At 45.3% G+C, this 21,580-nt stretch overlaps 1 protein-coding gene across 1 annotated transcript in view; it reads left to right on the forward strand.

Moving 5' to 3' along the window:
- The window catches only part of ATXN10 (ataxin 10), a 144,739-nt gene that overhangs the window by 32,476 nt on the left and 90,683 nt on the right, over positions 1-21,580 (forward strand). The window contains exons 4-7 of the mRNA XM_018048901.1: positions 7,304-7,400; positions 9,121-9,279; positions 11,854-11,934; positions 20,791-20,956. Coding sequence (XP_017904390.1) covers positions 7,304-7,400; positions 9,121-9,279; positions 11,854-11,934; positions 20,791-20,956 — 503 coding nt within the window. The remainder of the gene's footprint in view (positions 1-7,303; positions 7,401-9,120; positions 9,280-11,853; positions 11,935-20,790; positions 20,957-21,580) is intronic.

Below are 21,580 nucleotides of genomic sequence, written 5' to 3' on the forward strand. Positions count from 1 at the left end.
AATAAGACGCCCAGAGGAAGCTGCACAAGCGCTGTGATTAAATAACCATCAGTGAGGAGCCGGCCGCCTCCGCTGTGCTGGGGTCCCGGCCCCACTTGCCCCTCAGAGGCCAGCTCTCCTCTCAGCACTTTTGCCCTCCGCTCCACCGCCTGTCAGCCTGTGATAGGATGTGCTCTCCTATCCTCCATCTGTCCCCTTGACCCTGTGTCCCCCTCGATCACTGTCCCTTCTCTCGGCCCCTCAGTGGCTGCGGAAGATCAGTTACTTGGTGTTTACAGTATAGGATAAAAAGTGTTCTGTCCCTTCTCAGGATCAGTTTTCTGTTCCCTGGGGCAAATAGATGATCTAACAGAAAAATCTGAGGAGCCAGTTTCCAAAGCTGTTAATGAACTAGTTTGCCATTGATGAATAAGCTAGTTGTTTGGTTGATGGCTTGGCTGTTCATTGGTACTTACCAGTCAGAGAGAGTAGGTCTGTGCAGGCCTGCTTGATGTAAGATGCCCTGAGAGCTGCTCACAGGCTAGGCGACTGCGGCCGTATCAGATAGTCACTGTCTTGCTCGCTGCTGGGACAGGCACATAGCGTAGCTCACCGCTTTAAAGTGAGCAGCGGGTGCGTTTGGTGCAGCGGCAGTGTTGCCCACCGCCACCTCTGTCTGGCTGGAAGGTTCTCCTCACCCCAGAGACAGAGCCCGTGCCCCCAAGAGGCCGCTTCCCGCTCCTGGCCACCACCATTCTGCGTTTTGTTGCTATGGGTTTGCCAAGTCTGGGTTTTTCATATAAATGGAATCATAGAATTATGTGACCTTTTTTGCCTGGCTTTTTAACTTAGCATAATGGTTTTTGAGGTTCATCCACATTGAGCATGTGTCAGAGCTTCGTGTATTTTTATGACTGAGTGATACTCCGTTGTGTGCACAGACCACATTTTTGTTCATCTGTTCATTCATTGTCTCCATGGTTTGACTCTTGGGCCACTCACTCTTCGGCTGTTCAGAGTAGCGCTGCTGTGAACGTGCGTGTATGTGGATTTATCTGAGTACCTGTTTTTTTCAGTTCTTTTGAGTATATACCTAGGAGGGGAATTGGTACATCAATTTTATATTTAAATTTTTAAGAAACTGCCAGACTTTTCCATAGCAGCCGATGCTTTTATACTTTCACCAACAAGGTTCCAGTTTCTCCACATCCTTGCTGACATTTGTTTTCCTTTCTTTGGATTATAGTCATCCTTGTGGGTGTGAAGTGGTATCTCATTGTGGTTTTGATTTGCGTTTCCCTAATGACTAACAGTGTTGAACATCTTCTCATGTGCTTCTTGGTTATTTATAAATCTTTGGGGAACTGTCTATTCAGATTCTTTGCCCAGTTTTTAATTGGGCTATTAAATTTTGCTGTCAGGTTGTGAGAGCTATTTATTTATTGTGGATACTAGGAGTTATGTTGAATCTGTAGACCCACTTGGGGAGAATTGCCTTCATAACGATGCTGAGTGTTCTGGTCCATGAGTGTGGGACATCTCTCCCGTTTGTTTAGGTCTCCTTTAGTTTTTCAGTTGTGTCAATTTCAAGTAGATAACTTGTGTTTATTAACCGAGTTGGAAGGATATTACTGAGGCAGGGAGGAGAATGAAAGTGATGTTTCTCATGCATTCTTGAAAGAGGCAGCCAGTGATGTTAATGAATCTTATTTGGAATTCAAGAATGAAACTTTGGTGGCACAATGAAACTTAAACACATTTTATAGTGCATAAGTTCAAACTTAATACAGATCTTTTTTTAAAAAGTGTTCTAGCTTCTAATACAGCGCCTGTACCATCTTCTGATTCTTTTTCTGTGAGAACCTTATTCTTCATAGATTTTTAGCTGGATATTGGTGCCAGAGTTTTGTTACTGCTCTTGAGGTAAGAACTATAATTACGTTGTCAAAATAATATTTAGAGTATTATTTTCAGAGAATAATTGCAGTGGTGTGACGAATATCTTATGCTCATCAAATTTTATGTAAACATAGACATGAGTTATTTTAATTGAGTTATTGGTGTTGTTTTTGGCCTTTGTTCTTCCCTAATCTATAAAAATAATGTTGGGCTTTTTGAGGGGCTTTGTAACATTTGCAGTATTTACATAAAGATCAGTTGATAAGCTGTTTGGTAAAAGTAAACTGTCATTTGTACTTGCCTTGAGTTTTCTTTTCTTGTTTCTAGGATGTCTTTAAACCTTTTCCTTCCCAGAATTGTGTTCTGATTCAGAGAGCTAATTTTTAGTTGCCTGATGAGTTGTTGGGTTCATTGGCTTTCAGACTAACTTATATTGTTGGCTCTTCTTGTGTGTGTGAAAATTTTACAAGGATTTCAGTGTTAATATTCTGAAATATTCAGAAGAAATATTAATGTCATTTTAAACTATGACAAGATTAAAATGAAGATTTTTTATTATGAACATTTTATAAAAATTTGTTATAGAGTAATTTTTTTTAATACATAAATTTTTAAAAAGGCCTTAACTTAATATGCATCTCTGGATTTATCATCAAAACAATTTTTCATCTGACTCCAAAGAAGATTAGGCAAAAAAAAAAAAAATTGGAGAAACAGGATTTACTCCCTAGCTTATCCCTCTGTCCAGTAATTTCTCCTTTAATTTCTATAAGAATTAATCTTTTTGTCCAAATCTGACAATAGCACATGCCGGCACCCTTTCCCATCCCGTGGCAGGCCATGAGCCCGTCAGGCGCTCTTCTTGGAGGACTTGCAGAGTGATTTTTAAAAGCTCAGAAAAGAGGAGGAAGAGCCGCCGCCGTCTGTGCGGCCATGCTAGACACCGGTTGCCGGTCGTCTTCGGTGGTTGTGTGTAGGGTGTGAGCGTGTGCTTGCAGTCTGGCATCCTGCTTTATTTTAGGTTAAATGTTAACTTAATTCAGTTTTGAGGGTCTTGCTTCAGCATTTTGTTTGCATAGTTTTTTTTTATCTCAGTGTTTTGCTTTTTGGCCACAGTTTCGCAACTCTTCTTTGAGCGGCCAGTTGTCGCGTTACTCTGAGTAAGTGACTAGCACGGACTGCTCACACGCCTCAGCCTTCTCCATCTTCACAGCTGCTCTGCCTCTGAGGTGCTGGAGCAGCAGCGACGGGCCTGAAGGGAAGCCTGGGTTTCGGGAGCCTGCGGACAGAGCCCCGCGTGCCCAGCAGAACAGGGGTCTAGGAGGGTGGAGGCCTGCAAGACCTCTGCCCTTGAAAATGTCCCCTGGTCGCTGCCTGGCGGGATTTCCTTTAAGGGAGCAGGGCCTTGGTCTCATCCCAGCTTCTGCTGTGGCTCCTTCCTGACGAGCTGGTCCCGGTCCCTGGGAAGAGCTGCAGCATGTTCTCACCTGTCCTTCTCCTGCCACTTGTGGGCGTGGTGGCCCGGGCTGGGGGCCTGCCTTCCTAGCTCTGGTGACTGCACAGGGGGCTGTGGCCCCCGAGTCTGCGGGGGTGTTGTGGGGTTAAGTGCGATGATGCCGACAGAACGCGGGTGTCCGCTCTTGGGAAACAGCGCGTGCCCGTCAGCACTGTCGCCTCTGGCCTCCCGCCTAAGCTCTCGCCGTGTTCATGCCTGTGCTCCTTCCTCAGGAGTGTCCTGCTCTGGTTTCACTCAGGGTCTCGACCCTCCACTCTGCCTGTATGGGCTGCCTGGCCCCAAGGGAACCACCTTGAGAACAGGCGCTGACCCTGCAGCGTGGGTGCCGGGCGGGCGGAGCTGGGGCCTGTGAGGCGCTGGCCTGTGGTCTCAGGTGTGAGCTGAGGCGGGGCTGGGGCAGGGGTGGGCGTGCAGGCATCCGCGGCAGTGTCTGTGACCGCAGACTGCACACCAGGATCGGGTGCCCGTGGGAAGTGGCTGGCTGGCTGCCCTCCTCGGTGCGCGGTCCGGGGTGGCAGCCAGTATGGACCAGGGCCCTGGGTTGTTGCTGACCTGGACCATGGGCTTGACTGCTGTGCCTCCACGTCTTCACCCGAAAAACAGAGATGACGATAACCTGCCATATGGTGGGAGTTATGATAAATAAGAATCTATGTGAAATGAAGCACTTAGAATGGTGTGAGTTGCATTAGTGATTGTCCAGTGTTAAGCGTTGCTCTGGTTCCGAGGCTGTCATTACGCAGCTTTGAGCTTAGCCATCTGTGCCGTTCGGTGTTGCTGGGTAAGCAGTGTCCACAAACTCGTGTCTCCTCTGTGTTCTGTGAAGTTCAGCCAGTGGAGGGTCTTGTGGGTGAATGGAAGCAGCAGGAAGGAGAGCGACTGCTCCCCACTCGTGTCTCCCTTGAACGGCCCCCTTTCCAGCTCCCTTCCCCCAGGAGCCTTTTGGTTTTCCCTCTGAGACACCTGTCAGCCAGCCTGGCCCTTGCTGAGGCCCCCCGCTCAGGGCGGTCTGGGCCCCCTGTGCGGAGCCCCCAGGCTCCTGGGTGCTCAGAGCCACACCCCCTCCCCTTGGGCCTCCAGTTTTAAGGGTGGTGAGTGGTGGTTTCCTGTAGCCTTAACCTCCGTGTTACCTTAGTCTTGCCTTTTTAGTTTAACTGATGGCCACATATTAAATTTTCTTTGTTAAAGGATAGTTTGGCTTCTTTGTCTGATGACACGGTCCTGGCGGGTTGAGCTGTGTGTGTTTTCCAAGGCTGTGCCTGACGACACCTTTTCTTGCTCCCCTTTCCCTTCCTCCCTGCTGCCCGGGCCCCTCTCGCCATCTCTGCACCAGCTGGGGTGCAACCAGGAGACGGAAACCACACTGCAATTTGAATAGGGAAAGTTTAAAAGAAAGAATTACTAACTATAACAAAGGCTTGAAATAACAAGGGATTGACTACTGAGAAGTAAGGAGAATGCCGAAGAACACAGAAATTCCACACAGGAGGAGCGGCCAGGGCCCCAGGGCTGAGATGAGTGTCTCAGGAAGAGGCTCCCCGCTCCCCCCGAGGTCTGAGACCCAGGCTTCCTTGTGGAGGGTGCGGTATAGGGGGACGTCGTCCACAGGCTGCTTCCAGAACATGGAACTGGCTTCGAAGCGTCCTGAAGAAGCTCCTGCTGCTGGACGCTGCTGGTTGTCCTGCTGTGCGGGAGCACGTCGCTGGAGAAGCTGTTCCTGCCAGAGATGAGCCCAGAGAAGCAGGAGAAGCCTGGCTAGAGGATGACCCCAGAACCAGAGGGGAACTCTCCCTTTCCCACAGGGCGGGCCGGGCCAGCTGATGGAGGAGGCGTCTGAAGGCCTGCCTTTATGTCTGCAGAGCAGGGCGAGAAGCTAAGAGGCAGCAGTTGGTAGCTGGTTCTCAGGCAAAAATAATTCAAATGTGCTTTGTTCACTGATGTAAAGGACTTCAGAGAACCTTGAGTTCCTGAACTGCGTTCTCATGAACGCTTTGTTATTTTCTAACTGAATTTTTTGCCAGTCTGGTGTGTGTAGTACAATCTTGTGGTTTTCCCATGGGCTCGAGTGCCTTTTCTTCCATACGTATGTGTATGTAGACACATGGACTTCCGGGTGGCTCAGCGGTGAAGAATCTGCCTGCCAAGCAGGAGATGTGGGTTTGAAGATTCCCTGCAGGAGGCAGTGGCAGCCCACTCCAGTGTTCTTGCCTGGGCAGTCCCATGGGCAGAGGAGCCGGGCGGGCCGCAGTCCATGGGCTTGCAAAGAGCTGGACATGACTTAGCGCCTGAAGAGCAATGACATGTATACACGTATATGTTCTGTGGATTTGGACAGATGTGGAGCACATGTGTCCATCATTGTAACATCATACAGAGAAGTTTCACTGCCCTAAAGACCCTCTGTGCTCCACCTGTTCACACCCCCCTCCCGGCCCCTGACCCCTGGTGGCCACTTGTCTTCTCACTGTCTCCATAGTTTTGCCTTTTCCGGAATGTTGTAAAGTTGGACTCACACAGTTTGTAGCCTTTTCAGATTGGCTTTTCATATGGTGTTTAATGTTCCTTTTCATAGCTTGGTCGCTCATTTCTTTCTAGTGCTAAATAATACTCGATTGTCTGGGTGGACCTCAGTTTATTTATCCATTCGCCTACTGAAGGGACATCTTGGCTGCTTTCAGGTGTTGGCAGTTAGGAGTAAAGTTGCTGTAAACATTCATGTGCAGGGTTTTGTACGGACAAAAATTTTCATTTACTTTGGGTAAATACCACGGAGTGCGATTGCCGAGTTGTGTGCTAAGAGTTTGTTTGGGTTTGTAAGGAGCCACCAGACTGTCTCATGAAGTGGCTGCGTGAGTCTCATCCCCATCCACAGTGAACCAGAGTTCCCCCGCTCCACGTCCTCACCTGCACTCGACAGCGTGCTGGGTTTTGTCCAGAATTTTGCAGTTTTATTTGTTGAAATAGTCTAAATATGTCAACTAGGTTGTTATTAAATCTTACTCAAATCTTCTAAATATGCTGATCGTTTTGTCTGCTTGTTTTATAATTTACTGGGGAAAATATATTGTTATTGCTGAATTTAACTGAATTTTTCTCTTTGCTCTATACTTTTGTCCATTTTTCTTTTATATATATTTGAAACCATATTATTAGATGATTCCAATTTAAAATTGTGCCTTTCTGATAAATAATTCTGAAATGACTTTTTAGAAAACCTTCTAATAATGCTTTTTGCCTTAAAGTTCATTATGTCTGATTTTAAGTGGTGTATGACTACCTTTGTAGGCTAGTATTTGCCTTATATATCTTCTTCCATTCTTTAACCATCAGTACTTCTGTAGCTTTGTGTTTTACATGTATGTTTTAAATCCAGTCTGAGGGTAACTGTTTCAATTGGAACACATATTCCAGTGATATTTAGTGTGATTACAGGTAAATTTGTGCCTACAGTTACAGTCTTTTTTAAAAGTTAATTAATTTTGTATAAGAATATTGTTTTGGTGAGGGCTTTCCTGGTGGCTCAGTGGTAAAGAAGCCACCTGCCAATGAAGGAGACTCGGATTTGATCCCTGAGTCAGGAAGATCCCCTGGAGAAGGAGTGGCAACCCGCTCCAGTATTCTTGCCTGGGAAATGCCATGGACAGGGGAGCCTGGTGGGCTATAGCCTGTGGGGTTGCAGAGTCAGGCATGACTTAGGGACTAAACAGCAGCATCATGTGTTGTTTTGGTAAGGTATTTTAATATCAACGTCATGCCCAAAGTTTCACTGTGGTGAGAGACTTTCATAGTTGAGAGACGCTAACAGAAACTTCTTGTTGAATAACATGAGGACTGTTTCCTTTCAGGATATATTTTAGTGAGTTCAGACTCTTTCCATCACAAATCTGTTTTGCTCTTGTCACCCCTCAGCATTTCGCTGTGGCCTGCAGTTTCTAGGCAACATCGCCTCCCGGAATGAAGACTCCCAGTCTGTTGTTTGGATGCATGCATTCCCAGAGCTCTTCTTGTGAGTATATTGATAAGAATTTTTCTGACTTCTGAGAAGGTTGTAGTTACATCACTCCACTTATGTGAAGTTCCAAAACAGGAAGAGCTAACCTTGGTAATAGAACTCAGGGCAGCAGTTGCCCTTGGCAGATGGTGGCGGGTTGGGTAACTGCTGGGAGAAGGCATGAGGGCGTCTCCATGCTTCCCTGGTGGCTCAGTGTGAAGAATCTGCCTGCAGTGCAGGAGACACAGAGTTGATCCCTGGGTAGGGGAGATCCCTGCGAGTAGGAAATGGCAACCCACTCCAGTATTCTTGCCTGGAGACTCCCATGGACAGAGGGCAGGCTCCATAACTTAGTGACTAAACAGCAACAACAACGTACCTGCAGGACGAGCGGTACTGTCCCCATTTGGACAAATGGCGGAGCTGATGCTAATCATTGATAAATGGCGCAGCTCCAGCGGGAGCCCTGTGCTGCCCTCCGGATCCAAGCCTACGCTTTTTGAATACCAGCTGCCCAAACTCTGTGCTGTGATTGGGTAGGTTTTCTGGGCTCATCTGTACAGAGTTAGGATGAGGTAAATGCTCATGTTATCTCTAGCTCACTGCGCTGGTAACTGGTTCTCAACTCCTGTCAATACTAGAGTTGAAGGCAAAAAGTCTTTATGGTTAGTAATAACTGAGCTCAGGCTGGAAGGAGGAGTTGGTGGAATTCAAGCTATAAAATAAACACTGCTCACTTTTGAGAATTTGTTCCTTTAAAACTGTCTGAGCACCTCATATCTGCCAAGTTCTGAACTAGCTGATTGGAAGAAGGGTAACTTACGTATATCCACTACTCCCTGAAGCCCATGCTGGAGGCGTGTCATTGTGTAAGAAGGGATGTGACTCAGGGGAGGCCAGGTGTCATAGGAACACAGGAGAGGTCCTCAACAGGGCAGCCGGCGTTTACCTGGTGGTTTTACATTGGTTTGAGACCTGGTGCTCACAGAAGCCAGGGAGGTCTTGCCATCGTGTTCCATTTTTGTGTCAAAAAACACACTGAAAGAAGTTATGTGCCTTCACTCTCTATGTGTTTGTGAGACAGACACAACCAGGTTTGAGCTCAGCTTTGGCAGGTATTGGCTTTGTGCCCTTGGGCAGGTAAAGTCAACACATTCTTCATCTGTGAAAAAGGGTAATAACTCCTCCGGAAGAGTATTATGAGGTTTAAATGAAAAGAAGTCCTGCCATAGTGCATGACCGTATTAGAATCGACAGTTGATAATATACTGACCTTGTAAGGTCACACAGCTGATAAATGGAGGAACCAGGAGTTATCCTGAGGCTTTTGACTCCCAGGTTCTCCATATATCATCTTTCCCTGGCACATTCTGTCCCTCAAACTGTTAAAGAAATGCCTATAGTCTGGGAAGTATCTTTTTTTGCCTTTTAATTTTTCTTTCTAATAAGAATGAGCGTTTCAATGCTTTATAAATGTAATCACTTTATTTTTTTCTTTAAACAGATGTTATTTGCTTTTTGCTTCTGAGTCAACTGCAGCTTTCATATCGGATACTTTGTTTTGTGTCTAATTTTATATTTGCTATTTTTGCCAGAAATAATGTTTCAAAGTTGTGATTCTTTGTTAAATCCTTAGAAATGTCAGTGTATACTGAATTTGTTAGTTGGATTATTGTCATTTATGAGTTGTCATATTTTATCATTGGGCCAACACCCTGATTTCTTTATTTGGAAGATCTTGCCTAAATCATCCAGACAGAAAAATTGTTGCCTACTCGTCAATGATTTTGTTCACATCCCTGAATTCTGAAAGAATGAAGGAACTGGAAGAAAACCTCAATATTGCGATTGATGTCGTAGAAGCTCACCAGAAGCAGCCTGAGTCAGAATGGCCGTAAGTGTTTTGTTAGACATGCGCCTGCTTAAGAACAGCTAATGTCACTTTCCTGGTAAAGGTTCTGAGTAAAAGCTTGAATTACAACAATTGAACAATAAGTTAAAGTTTAACATATGCTGAAAAAAACAAGGACAGCCTTAGGAATGGATCCCATTGCTAGCCCTTTTTGTCTGTAAAGTAAATATGTCTTTCTCTGATGCCCTTTCTACTTGGACTTCTGCTTTGGATGGAGTGTATTTTTGATTCTCTCCCAAGGTAATTTGTTCTGTTTTTCTATAAAGTTGGAGTATTACTTACAGGCTGTAAAATGTCTTTGTTGCATTTTATGTTTCAGATTAGTGGGACCCTACCTCCCTCATAAAATATTACCACAAAATTTTTGCATTTACAGAAGTAGTAATTCTATGAAATAATTTAATCACAAATTTGAATTTTGTCACTTAGAATATGTTAACCACTATTGGATCTCTACTGGTTATTAAGGTCTTTATCTTTGGTTCTTCCCTGGAGCAGATATTGGGTAAGAAAGTCAGTGCGATGAAATCTGAGTGAAAGTTGAGAATTTACTTGTAACTTTGTGCAGTACCCTAGAACAGAGAGTAATATTATATTTAGAAAAACAGGCCCAGCAGCTAACATAATAAAAACTTAACAGGTAATTGACAACTATTTAAATGATTACTTTTGAGTTGTAAGGAAAAAACCTGCCTCCCGCTGGCATTCCATCTTGCTCTGTATGTATAATATTATTTGCAGCCAGGATCATGACACTCAGTGTACGGTAATGTAGCCAAGAATTCCAGTTGTCTGTATGGATGTCCAGATGGAATACTTTTTTCTGCCTGTATTTGTATTGATAAATTATGAGTGACAGTTATTATCCTTTAAATAGTTCTACAGTGAAAATGGGGCTTCCCTGATGGCTCAGTGGTAAAAGAATCTGCCTGTGATTCAGGAGACATGGGTTTGATGCCTGGGTTGGGAAGATTCCCTGGAGGAGGAAATGGCAACTCACTCCAGTGTTGTTGCCTGGAGAATTCCATGGACAGAGGAGCCTGGCAGGCTGCAGCCCGTGGGGTCACAGAGTCGGACACGACTTAGTGACTTAACAACAGCAAGAGCACACTGCTCTTCTTTCCTTCATGTTGCCTTTTCAAGTCCTTTTTGTCACCTCTAATTCAAATGCTCTTCCTTCCCTTTTGAACTAGGGATTCACCGACTCTTGATTTCCCTGCCCCATCCATCACCTCTCTCCCCACCGCCCCACCCCCACCCCAGCCCTCTTGTTAAATAAACTCTGCTGTTTCTGTAATCCATGATGTGTCTGTATGTTATACCGAAGACATTTCTCTCGGATTACCTATCTGTGCCCGTGTCTTTCTTCACTGTTAGAGTTTGGAACTGGGGCTGGGACCTAGCCCCTTACACACAGTATTTGGAACATTGCATTTTTGAATGAAAGTTGTTGAGGGAAGATGTTTTGAGCTCCAAGTAGGTGGTTTATGAATGAACTTCAGAATCACAGTTTTGTATACCTGGCTTGATAGGCTGGACTTCTATTGTCGCACTTAGATGACCCACCTAAGTTGATGTGAAAATTGAGAATCTTGAATATTATTCATTATTGTTAGAAATATTTTACATCAGTGTCGTTCCGTTATTTGAAAGGTTATGGGGGAAATAGAATGTGTGTTTCGGTTTTGTTTTTATATGAAGTGATGCTATGTTATGGTAGTTAATATGTTTCATTTGACTATCATACTGAAAAGATACGCTTTTATTCTGTTATTTACTAAGAAGTGATTAAACTGTGTTTGTTGACATAATTAACGCTTTACTGTCACGCTTAGCATTAACCTGGATTATGAGCAGTATAGTCCTTAGTTCTTAAGTCTTCAGACACCCTCTGGTAAATACGACTCAGAGTTAGTTGATAGCACGCTCAGTCTTTTTAGTTGTCACAGTGGTGCTTTGAAGAGGCACGCTTACACTCTTTGCCTCAGGGCTTCCCCAAGTTGGTCTCTGAGTTTCGATGAGTGCATCGCTTGACAGTGAGGGGTTTCCGTGGTGGCTCGAGAGTGCTTCAGGAGCAGACAGTCCAGCCAGCATTCACGGCTGCCGGCGGCGTGTGTTTCAGGAAAAAGGAGGACATATCTGTTCCTCTGATTAATCTTAACACTACACTTTTGACTAAAACAATTTAATGTGTTTTGTTATACCCGAGCTAAATTTCATTTTATCATTTAAACTATAGTGAACTTTTTCCTTTTGTAACTTAGATATTAGTAAAAAGTATGGTAGGCCCTTCCCTTAAATCGAATAAATTTGAATCACTGTGATAAATTTTTTAGAAGTAAAATTGGAGAAAAATATTTTGAGGGTTTTTATTTTCTTTTCACTGCTAATGGAAAAATAGTATGTGACCCTCTTAAAACATTTGAAGGTCAATTGAAGCTAATCAGAAATTCAACAGAAATACTTTATGTATAAACTATGTCTATAAAGTAGATAAGGCCTTGTCTGTTTTTACTATGTTTCTAGTAACCAAACCCTTTCCTCCTTTTCTCTTAGGTTCTTGATTATTACAGACCATTTTCTGAAGAGCCCGGAATTGGTTAAAGCCATGTATGCCAAAATGAGCAATCAAGAAAGGTAACCCCAAAAACCAGTGTGGTTTTGAGAATTTAGCATTCCATAGAGAGTATCCTGTACACATGACTGAAAAACTGTGTGGTTTCTTAGTTGGCACAAAATCTCTAAATACATGTTTCTGTGTCGGTAATGGTTTTAAATTGGTTGGTTAACATTACAGCTCAGCCACAACAGCAGCGATTTACCAAGCGTTGCAGAATTCAGGTTGGCGCCATTATTCAGTAAAGCCGTATCGAAAAATGTTGAGAACAAAATGTTAGACTTGTCCTTCGTGTTTATAAAAGCAATCCCTGCATCTGCGTATTAGAGCTCTATAGACGGAACGTGTTCGTTTGTTCACTTCCCTGTTGTCAGGATTCGGGATCCACTCTGTAGATGTGCAGTTTTCCAGTGTGTGCTTTAGAATGAGAGAAAATCAATACGTGTCTTCGGCCTTCGCTGCCAGGTAGTGGGAGGGGCTGTGCCCGCGGAGCCCAGAAACCGTGGCACCTCGGCCCGTTGTCTGGGTGCCCTCGGCCAGGCCTCTCACCTTGCTCTCAGGCTCCTGGCCGGTGAAGTCAGAGGAGTGAGCAGAATGATCTAGGGCTCTGTCCATCCCCAAGTGTAGGTTTTCCCTAACCTGATTGGAAATGTTGCCCTAGGAGAATAAGACTTATTCAGAAATCACAGATCTAATGATCAAAAACCTTAAAAAATGTTAATCTTTTGATTATAGTCACAATTTTTATAATTGCCGTGGTTTCGAAATTCTTTCAGTGCATTTGGGTTCCAACAGTTAATCTTTATGCACTTCTTTGTAGTCTTGTTAAGTAGTGTTTTTTTGTTCTTTAATATCTTTAACAAAAAGGGAAAGTTCATGCTTTTAAAAATCATTTAAATGCCATATTTATAAATCCAATGCCCCCCCCACATATGCATACTTTTCCTGCAGAAAAATAATTAAAATAAGTATGTGAAGAACAGGGCTATGAATTAGTACATTGCTCTGCAGAGAGGAACATCTGAAAACAGGAACCACAGTTTTATTGTATTTCAATATCAAAGCTTGTTTTTCATGTGTTCTTATCAAATGATCTTTTGTTAACTGATCCATTTCCTAACCCAATGAAGATGACAGACAGATGTTTCCCATTTTTATTACAGAAACTGCAGCCACCGCTTCGCAGCGTCATACAGATTTCTTGCTCGGGCGTCACCTCCCCTGCCCCGTTATTTTTCTTGCACAGGAGAAGTGCCTCTATTGCTCACACACTTGCTGGCAGTGTGGCAGCAGTGGATTGCCAGTGTGAGGCCAGGATGGGGGCTTTTTTAACCTGTGCTCTCCGTGTTTCCTAACCAGTGCTTGGCACAAGATAGGTGCTAAACAAGTTTTTGAATGAAAGCTTGTGTGACTGAGTGGGTTTTCTCACTGGTGTACTTGTTACTGTAACATCGCTCGCTGGATGGGAAACCTCAGTGCCCTCCCCCCGCCACTGCCTCCACTCCTGTTTCCCTCGGTCAGTAAGCCTTACCGCCTAGACCATTTCAGTGTGCGGCGAATTCACTCCTGTCACAGCTCTGGTTTACATACCACCTTTGACTAGACGTGGGCTTTAGTGTGTTTAAAAACTGTGATAAAATACCCTTAATACAGAAGTTACCATTGTAACCTTTTAAACATGTGCGGTCAGTAGTTTAAGTATAGTCACGTTGTTGTGCAGCCAGTCTCCAGAACTGTTTCCTCTTGTACCATTGAAACTGTACCCATTGGGAACTTCCCTGGGGGCCTGGGGTTCAAGAATCTGCCTTGCAATGCTGAGGACTCAGGTTCTATCCCTGGTTGGGGAACTAAGATTTCTTGTGCCACAGGGCAACCTGAGAGCCTGCATACCGCAAGGAAGAACCTGGAGAACACAGCTAAGACCTGATGCAGCCAAAAATTTAAAAAACGAAGGTCTACCCGTTAAACAGCTGCCCATTTCCCCCTCCCCCAGTCCCTGGAAAGCACCATGCTGCTTTCTGTTGCTGTGATTTGACTCCTCTAAGTACGGTTGACTCTTGAACAATGCGAGGGTTTAGCGGTGCCAACCAGCAGTGCAGTGGAAACTTACAGCCGGCCTCTGCATCCGAGGGTCCTCCGCATTCCCAAATTCAGCTGCCTGCAGGTGGTGTCATGAGGTGGTGCCTGTTTACTGGAAAACTCCGTGTCCATGTGGGCCTTTGCAGATACTGCCTGTGTTCCCTTGGCTCACCTGAGTTGCCCAGGCAAAGTTATTTGCATCCTCCCCTGTGCATCGATCATGATCATTTGCTTTTCTGCTGGAATATGTATTCTTCAAGGACAAAGATTGAATCTTGTGAGTTCTCTATTCTTAACACCTGCCAGGGTCAGTACTGGAACATTACTGGAAAGGGAAACTCTACTGATACCAAATACTTAACTGAAGCATCTCTTCAGGATGCTGACTCTGTCGATAGTGTGGACTGCAGATGACCCCATCCGCCGGGAGGACGTGTTTTGCCAGCAGGGGCCTGGCGTGGCTCAGCTGGTTCGGGTGAAGCTCGCAGTGGGAACTGCTGGGCCTGGCGGCTTGTTTTTGCTCAGTGGCAGGAGGAGGGGATGGGGGCTTTGCAAGAGCGCTCAGAGGTCTGTAGAGAAGTGGAGGCTGCTGGGTTCCTTGGTGACTCGTTTTGGGCAACGATGAATGATTCTTCAGAGTGCCGTGCTGACAGACCAACAGAGCTGAAAAGACATGGCTTTCTCAGTGGGGGTGTTTGATGAAATTATCTTTGCCCTTCCTTCTGGAGTGGCGCTCCGTGCCGCCCTGTGAGAACTGAGAAGACAGGACACGTTCCTGAGAACTGAGAAGATAGGACACATTCCGTGTCCTGGGGTTCAGATGAGGGACTGCACTGGAGATTTCTGGGGCACTTGTGGTGTCTCATTTGGGGACACACAACAAGGGTCTCCTGAGCAGTGCCCAGGCTGTGGCCCCAAGCTGCTGAGCTAGAGAATCCAGTTGGGTTGGGGGCTGTTAGATTAAAAAACCTTGGGGGCTCAGTCAGTAAAACAGGCACGGTGTTCATTAAGCCCCTGCTCGTGGTCTCTAGGGCCTGAGGGTGAACGGTGCCCCCTCCCTGCCCCCGGTGTGGGTGTGTAAGCAGGGAGGCGAAGCTTTCTTGTGCTGGTTCTACTGGTTGTCATGGTGAGTTGACTCCTTCACCCTGGTAGTTTATTTGGGCTGATTACTGGGTGAAGATATTTTGGATACAGAGTTAAAATCAACTCCCATAGTGTGATTATGCAGAAGTGAGTGCCTGTGTTTATACAACTTTCTAATCCCCGTTCCCAGTGAATTGGAGTGACACTGAGTTAAACTAGCTGCTCCTAGAAACCAGCTTGTGGAGTTACCAGGTTTATAATCTGTGTTGTGGTGTTTTTCAGTTGCTTAGTTGTGCCTGACTCTTTGTGACCCCTTGGAGTACAGCATGCCAGGCTTCCCTGTCCTTCACCGTCTCCCAGAGTTTGCTGAAACTCATGTCCATCGAGGCAGTGATTCTATTGAACCGTCTCATTCTCTGCCACCCCCTTCTCCTTTTGCCTTCAGTTTTCCCCAGCATCAGGGTCTTTTCCAGTGAGTCAGCTCTTCGCATCATGTGACCAAAGTACCGGAGCTTCGGCAAAGCTGTCTGCAAAGTTATCATCTGGACGGCACAGGGTAGAAGAGCGGAGGCTAGTTGCGCTAGTTATGCCACTCTCTGCTTTGGACAAGGCACCTCTTGGAACCCGGTTTCATCTGTGGAATGAGGGTGGTGGCGGTAGGCACCCCATGAAATCGTTGTGATTACCAACTGAAATCTGTATGAAGCTCTCAGTGCTGGCGTGTAATCATCGCTTGGTGAAAGTGAGGCGGTGTTTCTGCGTGCATATTCCTACTGCTTCTACTATAGTGAGCTTGACCTTTTTCTCCAGGTAGCATCACTGTTACGTATGGAGGCAGCATGCAACCATTATCCTTTAATCCTCAGAGAAACCTTCTGAAATAGTTTTATTCTTGCCATTTTTTCACATCAGGTATCTGAGACTTTTAAGGTTAAGGTGTTTGTCCTGGGTTACAAAAGTAGCTGAGGTGGTATTTGAACTCAGTATGTCTGATGCCAGAGTCATTGATCATTTTCCCTGTAATGCACTAGCTTCTCATACATGTAATTTTTGACAGGATTAATAAGATTAATCCAGCAACAGCCTATATCTTGGTTAGCCTGTTGTCCAGGTTAATGAAAGTTTTGGCCTTTGTGGCATGCCATTCAACAAATCATTCAGGTGGAGTAGTTCAAATACAAATTGAGAATTTGTTGGAGATGTTAGTCTTTGAATTACAGATGTTTTAGTTCCAGAATTGTAAGCTATTATTTCCTATCCTAGAATGTTTGTAAAACTCCCTCTCACTCTTTCCCCTCGTCCTTTGCCCCGTCACGCCAGTCCTCTCATGACGTACCCATTTTAGGGCAGTGCAAGCCCGGGCTCTTGAGATTGCAGACTGCATCAGTTGAGGCATAACTTTAAAGTATGAACCTTGCTGTAGATTTTTTCCATAAAATTGTTCCCGTGTACATTGCTTTCCGTTTTTTTATGAAACAGGACTCGTCATTTTGAGGACAGAGTATGTAACTATCAGAAGTGAATTAGAAGTAGGCGGCTCACGATAGCCGGCGATCAAGGAGTGAGTTGAGGGTTGTGTCGGGGGGCCCGAGGCAGCTCCTGTGCTGGTCTCCGGGTTGCCGGAAGTGAGACTGAGGTGTTGTGATGGCTCTGGGCAGCGGGTCTCTGGCCTCTGGCTAGCACTTTCTGGTTCTGCAGCCTCCACTCCTGGGAGAAGGGGCCTCTTAGGCCACTCGAGCTCCGCCATGTGTTCAAGGGAGTGTTCAGTGTGGTTCCCTCGCAACTGCAAGAAGCAAGAGATTCCCCGTTCTGTCCCATTTCCCCTGACTCTGCAGTACTTTCCAACACACCCGTTTTCTGGCATAGAGCTGGGGCTGGCAAATGCAGTGCACAACCGAAGTAAATGCCTCTGAAAAACAACTTCCTACTCAAGTTCTATGTCCTGTGTGTAATTCCTTTATTTTATGAGAAAGATGGGATTTTTTTTTTTTTTTTTGGTTTTTTGTTTGTCTGTTTGTTTTTTGTTTTTTTTGGCTGCACCGTGTGGCTTGTGGGATCTTAGTTCCCCAATCAGGGTTTGTACCCAGGCTCTTGGCAGTGAAAGCAGGGAGTCCTAACCACTGGACCGCCAGAAAATCCCTGAGAAGGATGATTTGGGTGGTGGCTAGAAGCAGAGGGAGTTAGAGAGTTCAGTGGGAACTCTGGGTGGGAGGACCCCGTCTTCCAGACTAAAGTTTTTAGACCCACTCCCCAACAGTGGGCGGAGAAGGCTATGGCATCCCACTCCAGCACTCTTGCCTGGAAAATCCCATGGGCAGAGGAGCCTGGTAGGCTGCAGTCCATGGGGTCGCTAGGAGTCAGACACGACTGAGCGACTTCACTTTCACGAATTGGAGAAGGAACTAGCAACCCATTCCAGTGTTCTTGCCTGGAGAATCCCAGGGATGGGGGAGCCTGGTGGGCTGCCGTCTATGGGGTCTCAAAGAGCTGGACACGACTGAAGTGACTTAGCAGCAGCAGCAGCAGCTGACAGTGGGAGCCCTTAAAAGTTTTTATTGCTAGATGACTTAATACAAGGAGGATCATTTAATGAAGTATAATTTATTGCCAGGTACTTTTCAAGCTTGGTGTATATCTTTATATTTTAAAGATTCATCCCTGATTTTTGTTCGTTCACAGTCACTCCCTTCCTGTCTCTTAGTTCTCCCATTGCCTAATAGAGTGGAGCGGCGCCTCTCCTGAGCAGAGGAGGCGCCCGGGAGCACCGCTGCCTCAGCCTGCTGTGTGAGGTGGCCGGCGGGTCTGCGCTGCCCGCCTCCTGGGGCAGCCCCCTCAGCAGGGTGCCTGGGGCGCCAGGGCCTTCCCGCAGCGCTCGGTCGCCTCGACTAACACTGCCCTGTGGCCTGCCGCTGTCCTGACCCCTCCCAGCTCTTTAGGACTTGCTTCTCCCTCCTTCAGCATCTGCGTGGCATTGGTCCTTTCCCCCACTTAGGACCTGTCTGTCTGTTCCTCATTCCTCTTCACCCTATTCTGGGTGATCGTCCCCTGGGTGCTCTGTTCCCTAAAGCTAGGGATCATGCCTTCTTAGACCCGGTAATACCTGCCACGTTATCCCAACTTACAGGGAATGTCTTTAGGGCAGACCTTCAAGTTCCTCTTGAATCACACCATGTGTGGCCTATGTGGCCTCTTCCCTGGCCTCTCAGAGGTCGGAGGTCGTCCTGCTCAGGGAAGGTGGGAGGCCTGGCTTTGTGACCGGGGCACCCTGTTGTCTTCAAGGATTGTATGTGAATTAGAGAAAACAGATGTATCTGAATGCATACTGAACTGTTCGTTGTTCTTCTCTGCTCTGTTGAGGGGATTATTTGTTGTATTTTGGATTAATAACTGCTGTAAGAAATGTGAAGTTTTAGGAGTTTTGAAAATCGCTAAGCTCTGTGGGTGATTCTCATAGACTAATGATCTTTCTGAAGAGGCCTTACAAATAGCTGTGAAAAGAGAAACAAAAAGCAAAGGAGAACAGGAAAGATATACCCATTTGAATGCAGAGTTCCAAAAAATAGCAAGGAAAGATATGAAAGCCTTCCTCAGCGATCAATGCAAAAAAATAGAGAAAAACAATAGAATGGGAAAGACTAAAGATCTCTTCAAGAAAATTAGAGATACCAAGGGAACATTTCATGCAAAGATGGGCTCAAGAAAGGACAGAAATGGTATGGACCTAACAGAAGCAGAAGATATTAAGAAGAGGTGGCAAGAATACACAGAAGAACTGTACAAAAAAGATCTTCACGACCCAGATAATCATGATAGTGTGATCACTCACCTAGAGCCAGACATCCTGGAATGCGAAGTCAAGTGGGCCTTAGGAAGCATCACTACGAACAAAGCTAGTGGAGGTGATGGAATTCCAGTTGAGCTATTTCAAACCTGGAAGATGATGCTGTGAAAGTGTTGCACTCAATATGCCAGCAAATTTGGAAAACTCAGCAGTGGCCACAGGACTGGAAAAGGTCAGTTTTCATTCCAATCCCAAAGAAAGGCAATGCCAAAGGATGTTCAAACTACTGCACAATTGCACTCATCTCACACACTAGTAAAGTGATGCTTAAAATTCTCCAAGCCAGGCTTCAACAGTATGAACCGTGAACTTCCAGATGTTCAAGCTGGTTTTAGAAAAGGCAGAGGAACCAGAGATCAAATTGCCAGCATCCGTTGGATCATCAAAAAAGCAAGAGAGTTCCAGAAAAACATGTATTTCTGCTTTATTGACTATGCCAAAGCCTTTGACTGTGTGGATCACAATAAACTGGAAAATTCTGAGAGAGATGGCAATACCAGACCACATGACCTGCCTCTTGAGAAACCTGTATACAGGTCAGGAAGCAACAGTTAGAACTGGACATGGAACAACAGACTGGTTCCAAATGGGGAAAGGAATATCTTAAGGCTGTCTATTGTCACCCTGCTTATTTAACTTCTATGCAGAGTACATCATGAGAAACACTGGGCTGGAAGAAACACAGGCTGGAATCAAGATTGCCGGGAGAAATATCAATCACCTCAGATATGTAGATGACACCACCCTTATGGCAGAAAGTGAAGAGGAGCTAAAGAGCCTCTTGATGAAAGTGAAAGAGGAGAGTGAAAAAGTTGGCTTAAAGCTCAACACTCAGAAAACAAAGATCATGGCATCTGGTCCCATCACTTCATGGGAAATAGATGGGGAAACAGTGGAAACAGTGTCAGACTTTATCTTTTTGGGCTCCCAAATCACTGCAGATGGTGATTGCAGCCATGAAATTAAAAGACGCTTACTCCTTGGAAGGAAAGTTATGACCAACCTAGATAGCATATTAAAAAGCAGAGATATTACTTTGCCAACAAAGGTCCATCTAGTCAAGGCTATGGTTTTTCTTGTGGTCATGTATGGATGTACGAGTTGGACTGTGAAGAAAGCTGAGCATGCAAGAACTGATGCTTTTGAACTGTGGTGTTGGAGAAGACTCTCTTGAGAGTTCCTTGGACTGCAAGGAGATCCAACCAGTCCATCCTAAAGGAGATCAGTCCTGGGTGTTCATTGGAAGGACTGATGCTGAAGCTGAAACTTTAATACTTTGGCCACCTCATGCGAAGACTTGACTCATTGGAAAAGACCCTGATGCTGGGAGGGACTGGGGGCAGAAGGAGAAGGGGACGACTGAGGATGAGATGGCTGGATGGCATCACCGACTTGATGGGCAAGAGTTTGGGTAAACTCCGGGAGTTGGAAATGGACAGGGAGGCCTGGCGTGCTGCGATTCATGGGGTCGCAAAGAGTTGGACATGACTGAGTGACAGGACTGAACTGAACTAAAAGTAGTGAATAAAAGTTAGCCCACTTAACTTTGCTGTTGTTACAGTAGATGACCACAGGACTGTATAACTTACCTTGAGAGCATTATTGAAATGTGGAATTTTATTTCACGGCTCAAAGTAATAGATATAACAAGGTGCTTATTTCTGTAGCTTATTCACTGCGAAGAAATCAAGATTTTGAAAAGTAGGTTATTGATGAATTGTATTCACAAAAAATATGTTTTCCCTAAGTAGACATTATAAGTAAGTTAGGAATTTAAAAATAAAAGTACTCTCCTAAAATGGTCTCTAGAAATATTTTTAGTATTCTACAATTTCAGTATTACATATTCATGTAAAAATCTTCTGTTTTACAGGGTTACATTGTTAGACCTTATGATCGCCAAAATAGTGGGCGACGAGCCACTGACCAAGGATGACGCCCCTGTGTTTTTGAGCCATGCTGAGTTGATCGCGAGCACTTTTGTGGATCAGTGCAAGATTGTACTGAAACTGACCTCTGAACAGCATGCCGACGATGAGGTGAGTGAACAGAGAGGTTTTCTGACTCAGCGAGGTCCTTGGTGACAAAAACTTTAAATATTATATGGGGACTGAATGCTTGTGGCTGGACCTCCTCTGAAGTTTCCTGGTCACAACCTGGTGCCCAGGGTGATGGTGATAGGAGTAGGGCCTTTGGAGACAGTTGGGTCATGAGGGCCTCATGGATGAGGTTGTAGAAGATATCCCACAAAGTGTCCATGCCCCTTCCACTACATAAGGCCACAGCGAGAAGTCGACCCTCTGCAGCCCTGAAGGGGGCCCTCCCCAGAACCCAGCTGGGCTGACACCATGATCTTGAACTTCCAGCTTCCGGAACTAAGAGAAATAAATGTTGTTTATGAGCTACTCTGTCTGGTATTTTGTTACAGCTGCCCAAGCTAAGACAGTATTCTTATTTTAGAACAGTTACGAAAATACAGATTAGTGAAAGTAGTGCCCTTATTCTTACCATCCTGAGTTTATGACTTGAGAAACCGTAATTAATATATCTTCTGGGCAGTCAACACCAAATACGTGCAGGCATGCACACACACAGGCTTTCACAGAGAAATCATTTTACACTGCCTGTTTGTAAGTTGCTGTTTTTCCTTCTGCTGAGTATGA

This window comes from Capra hircus, chromosome 5 (genome assembly GCF_001704415.2).
Source record: "Capra hircus breed San Clemente chromosome 5, ASM170441v1, whole genome shotgun sequence".
NCBI classification, from domain to species: Eukaryota; Metazoa; Chordata; class Mammalia; order Artiodactyla; family Bovidae; genus Capra; species Capra hircus.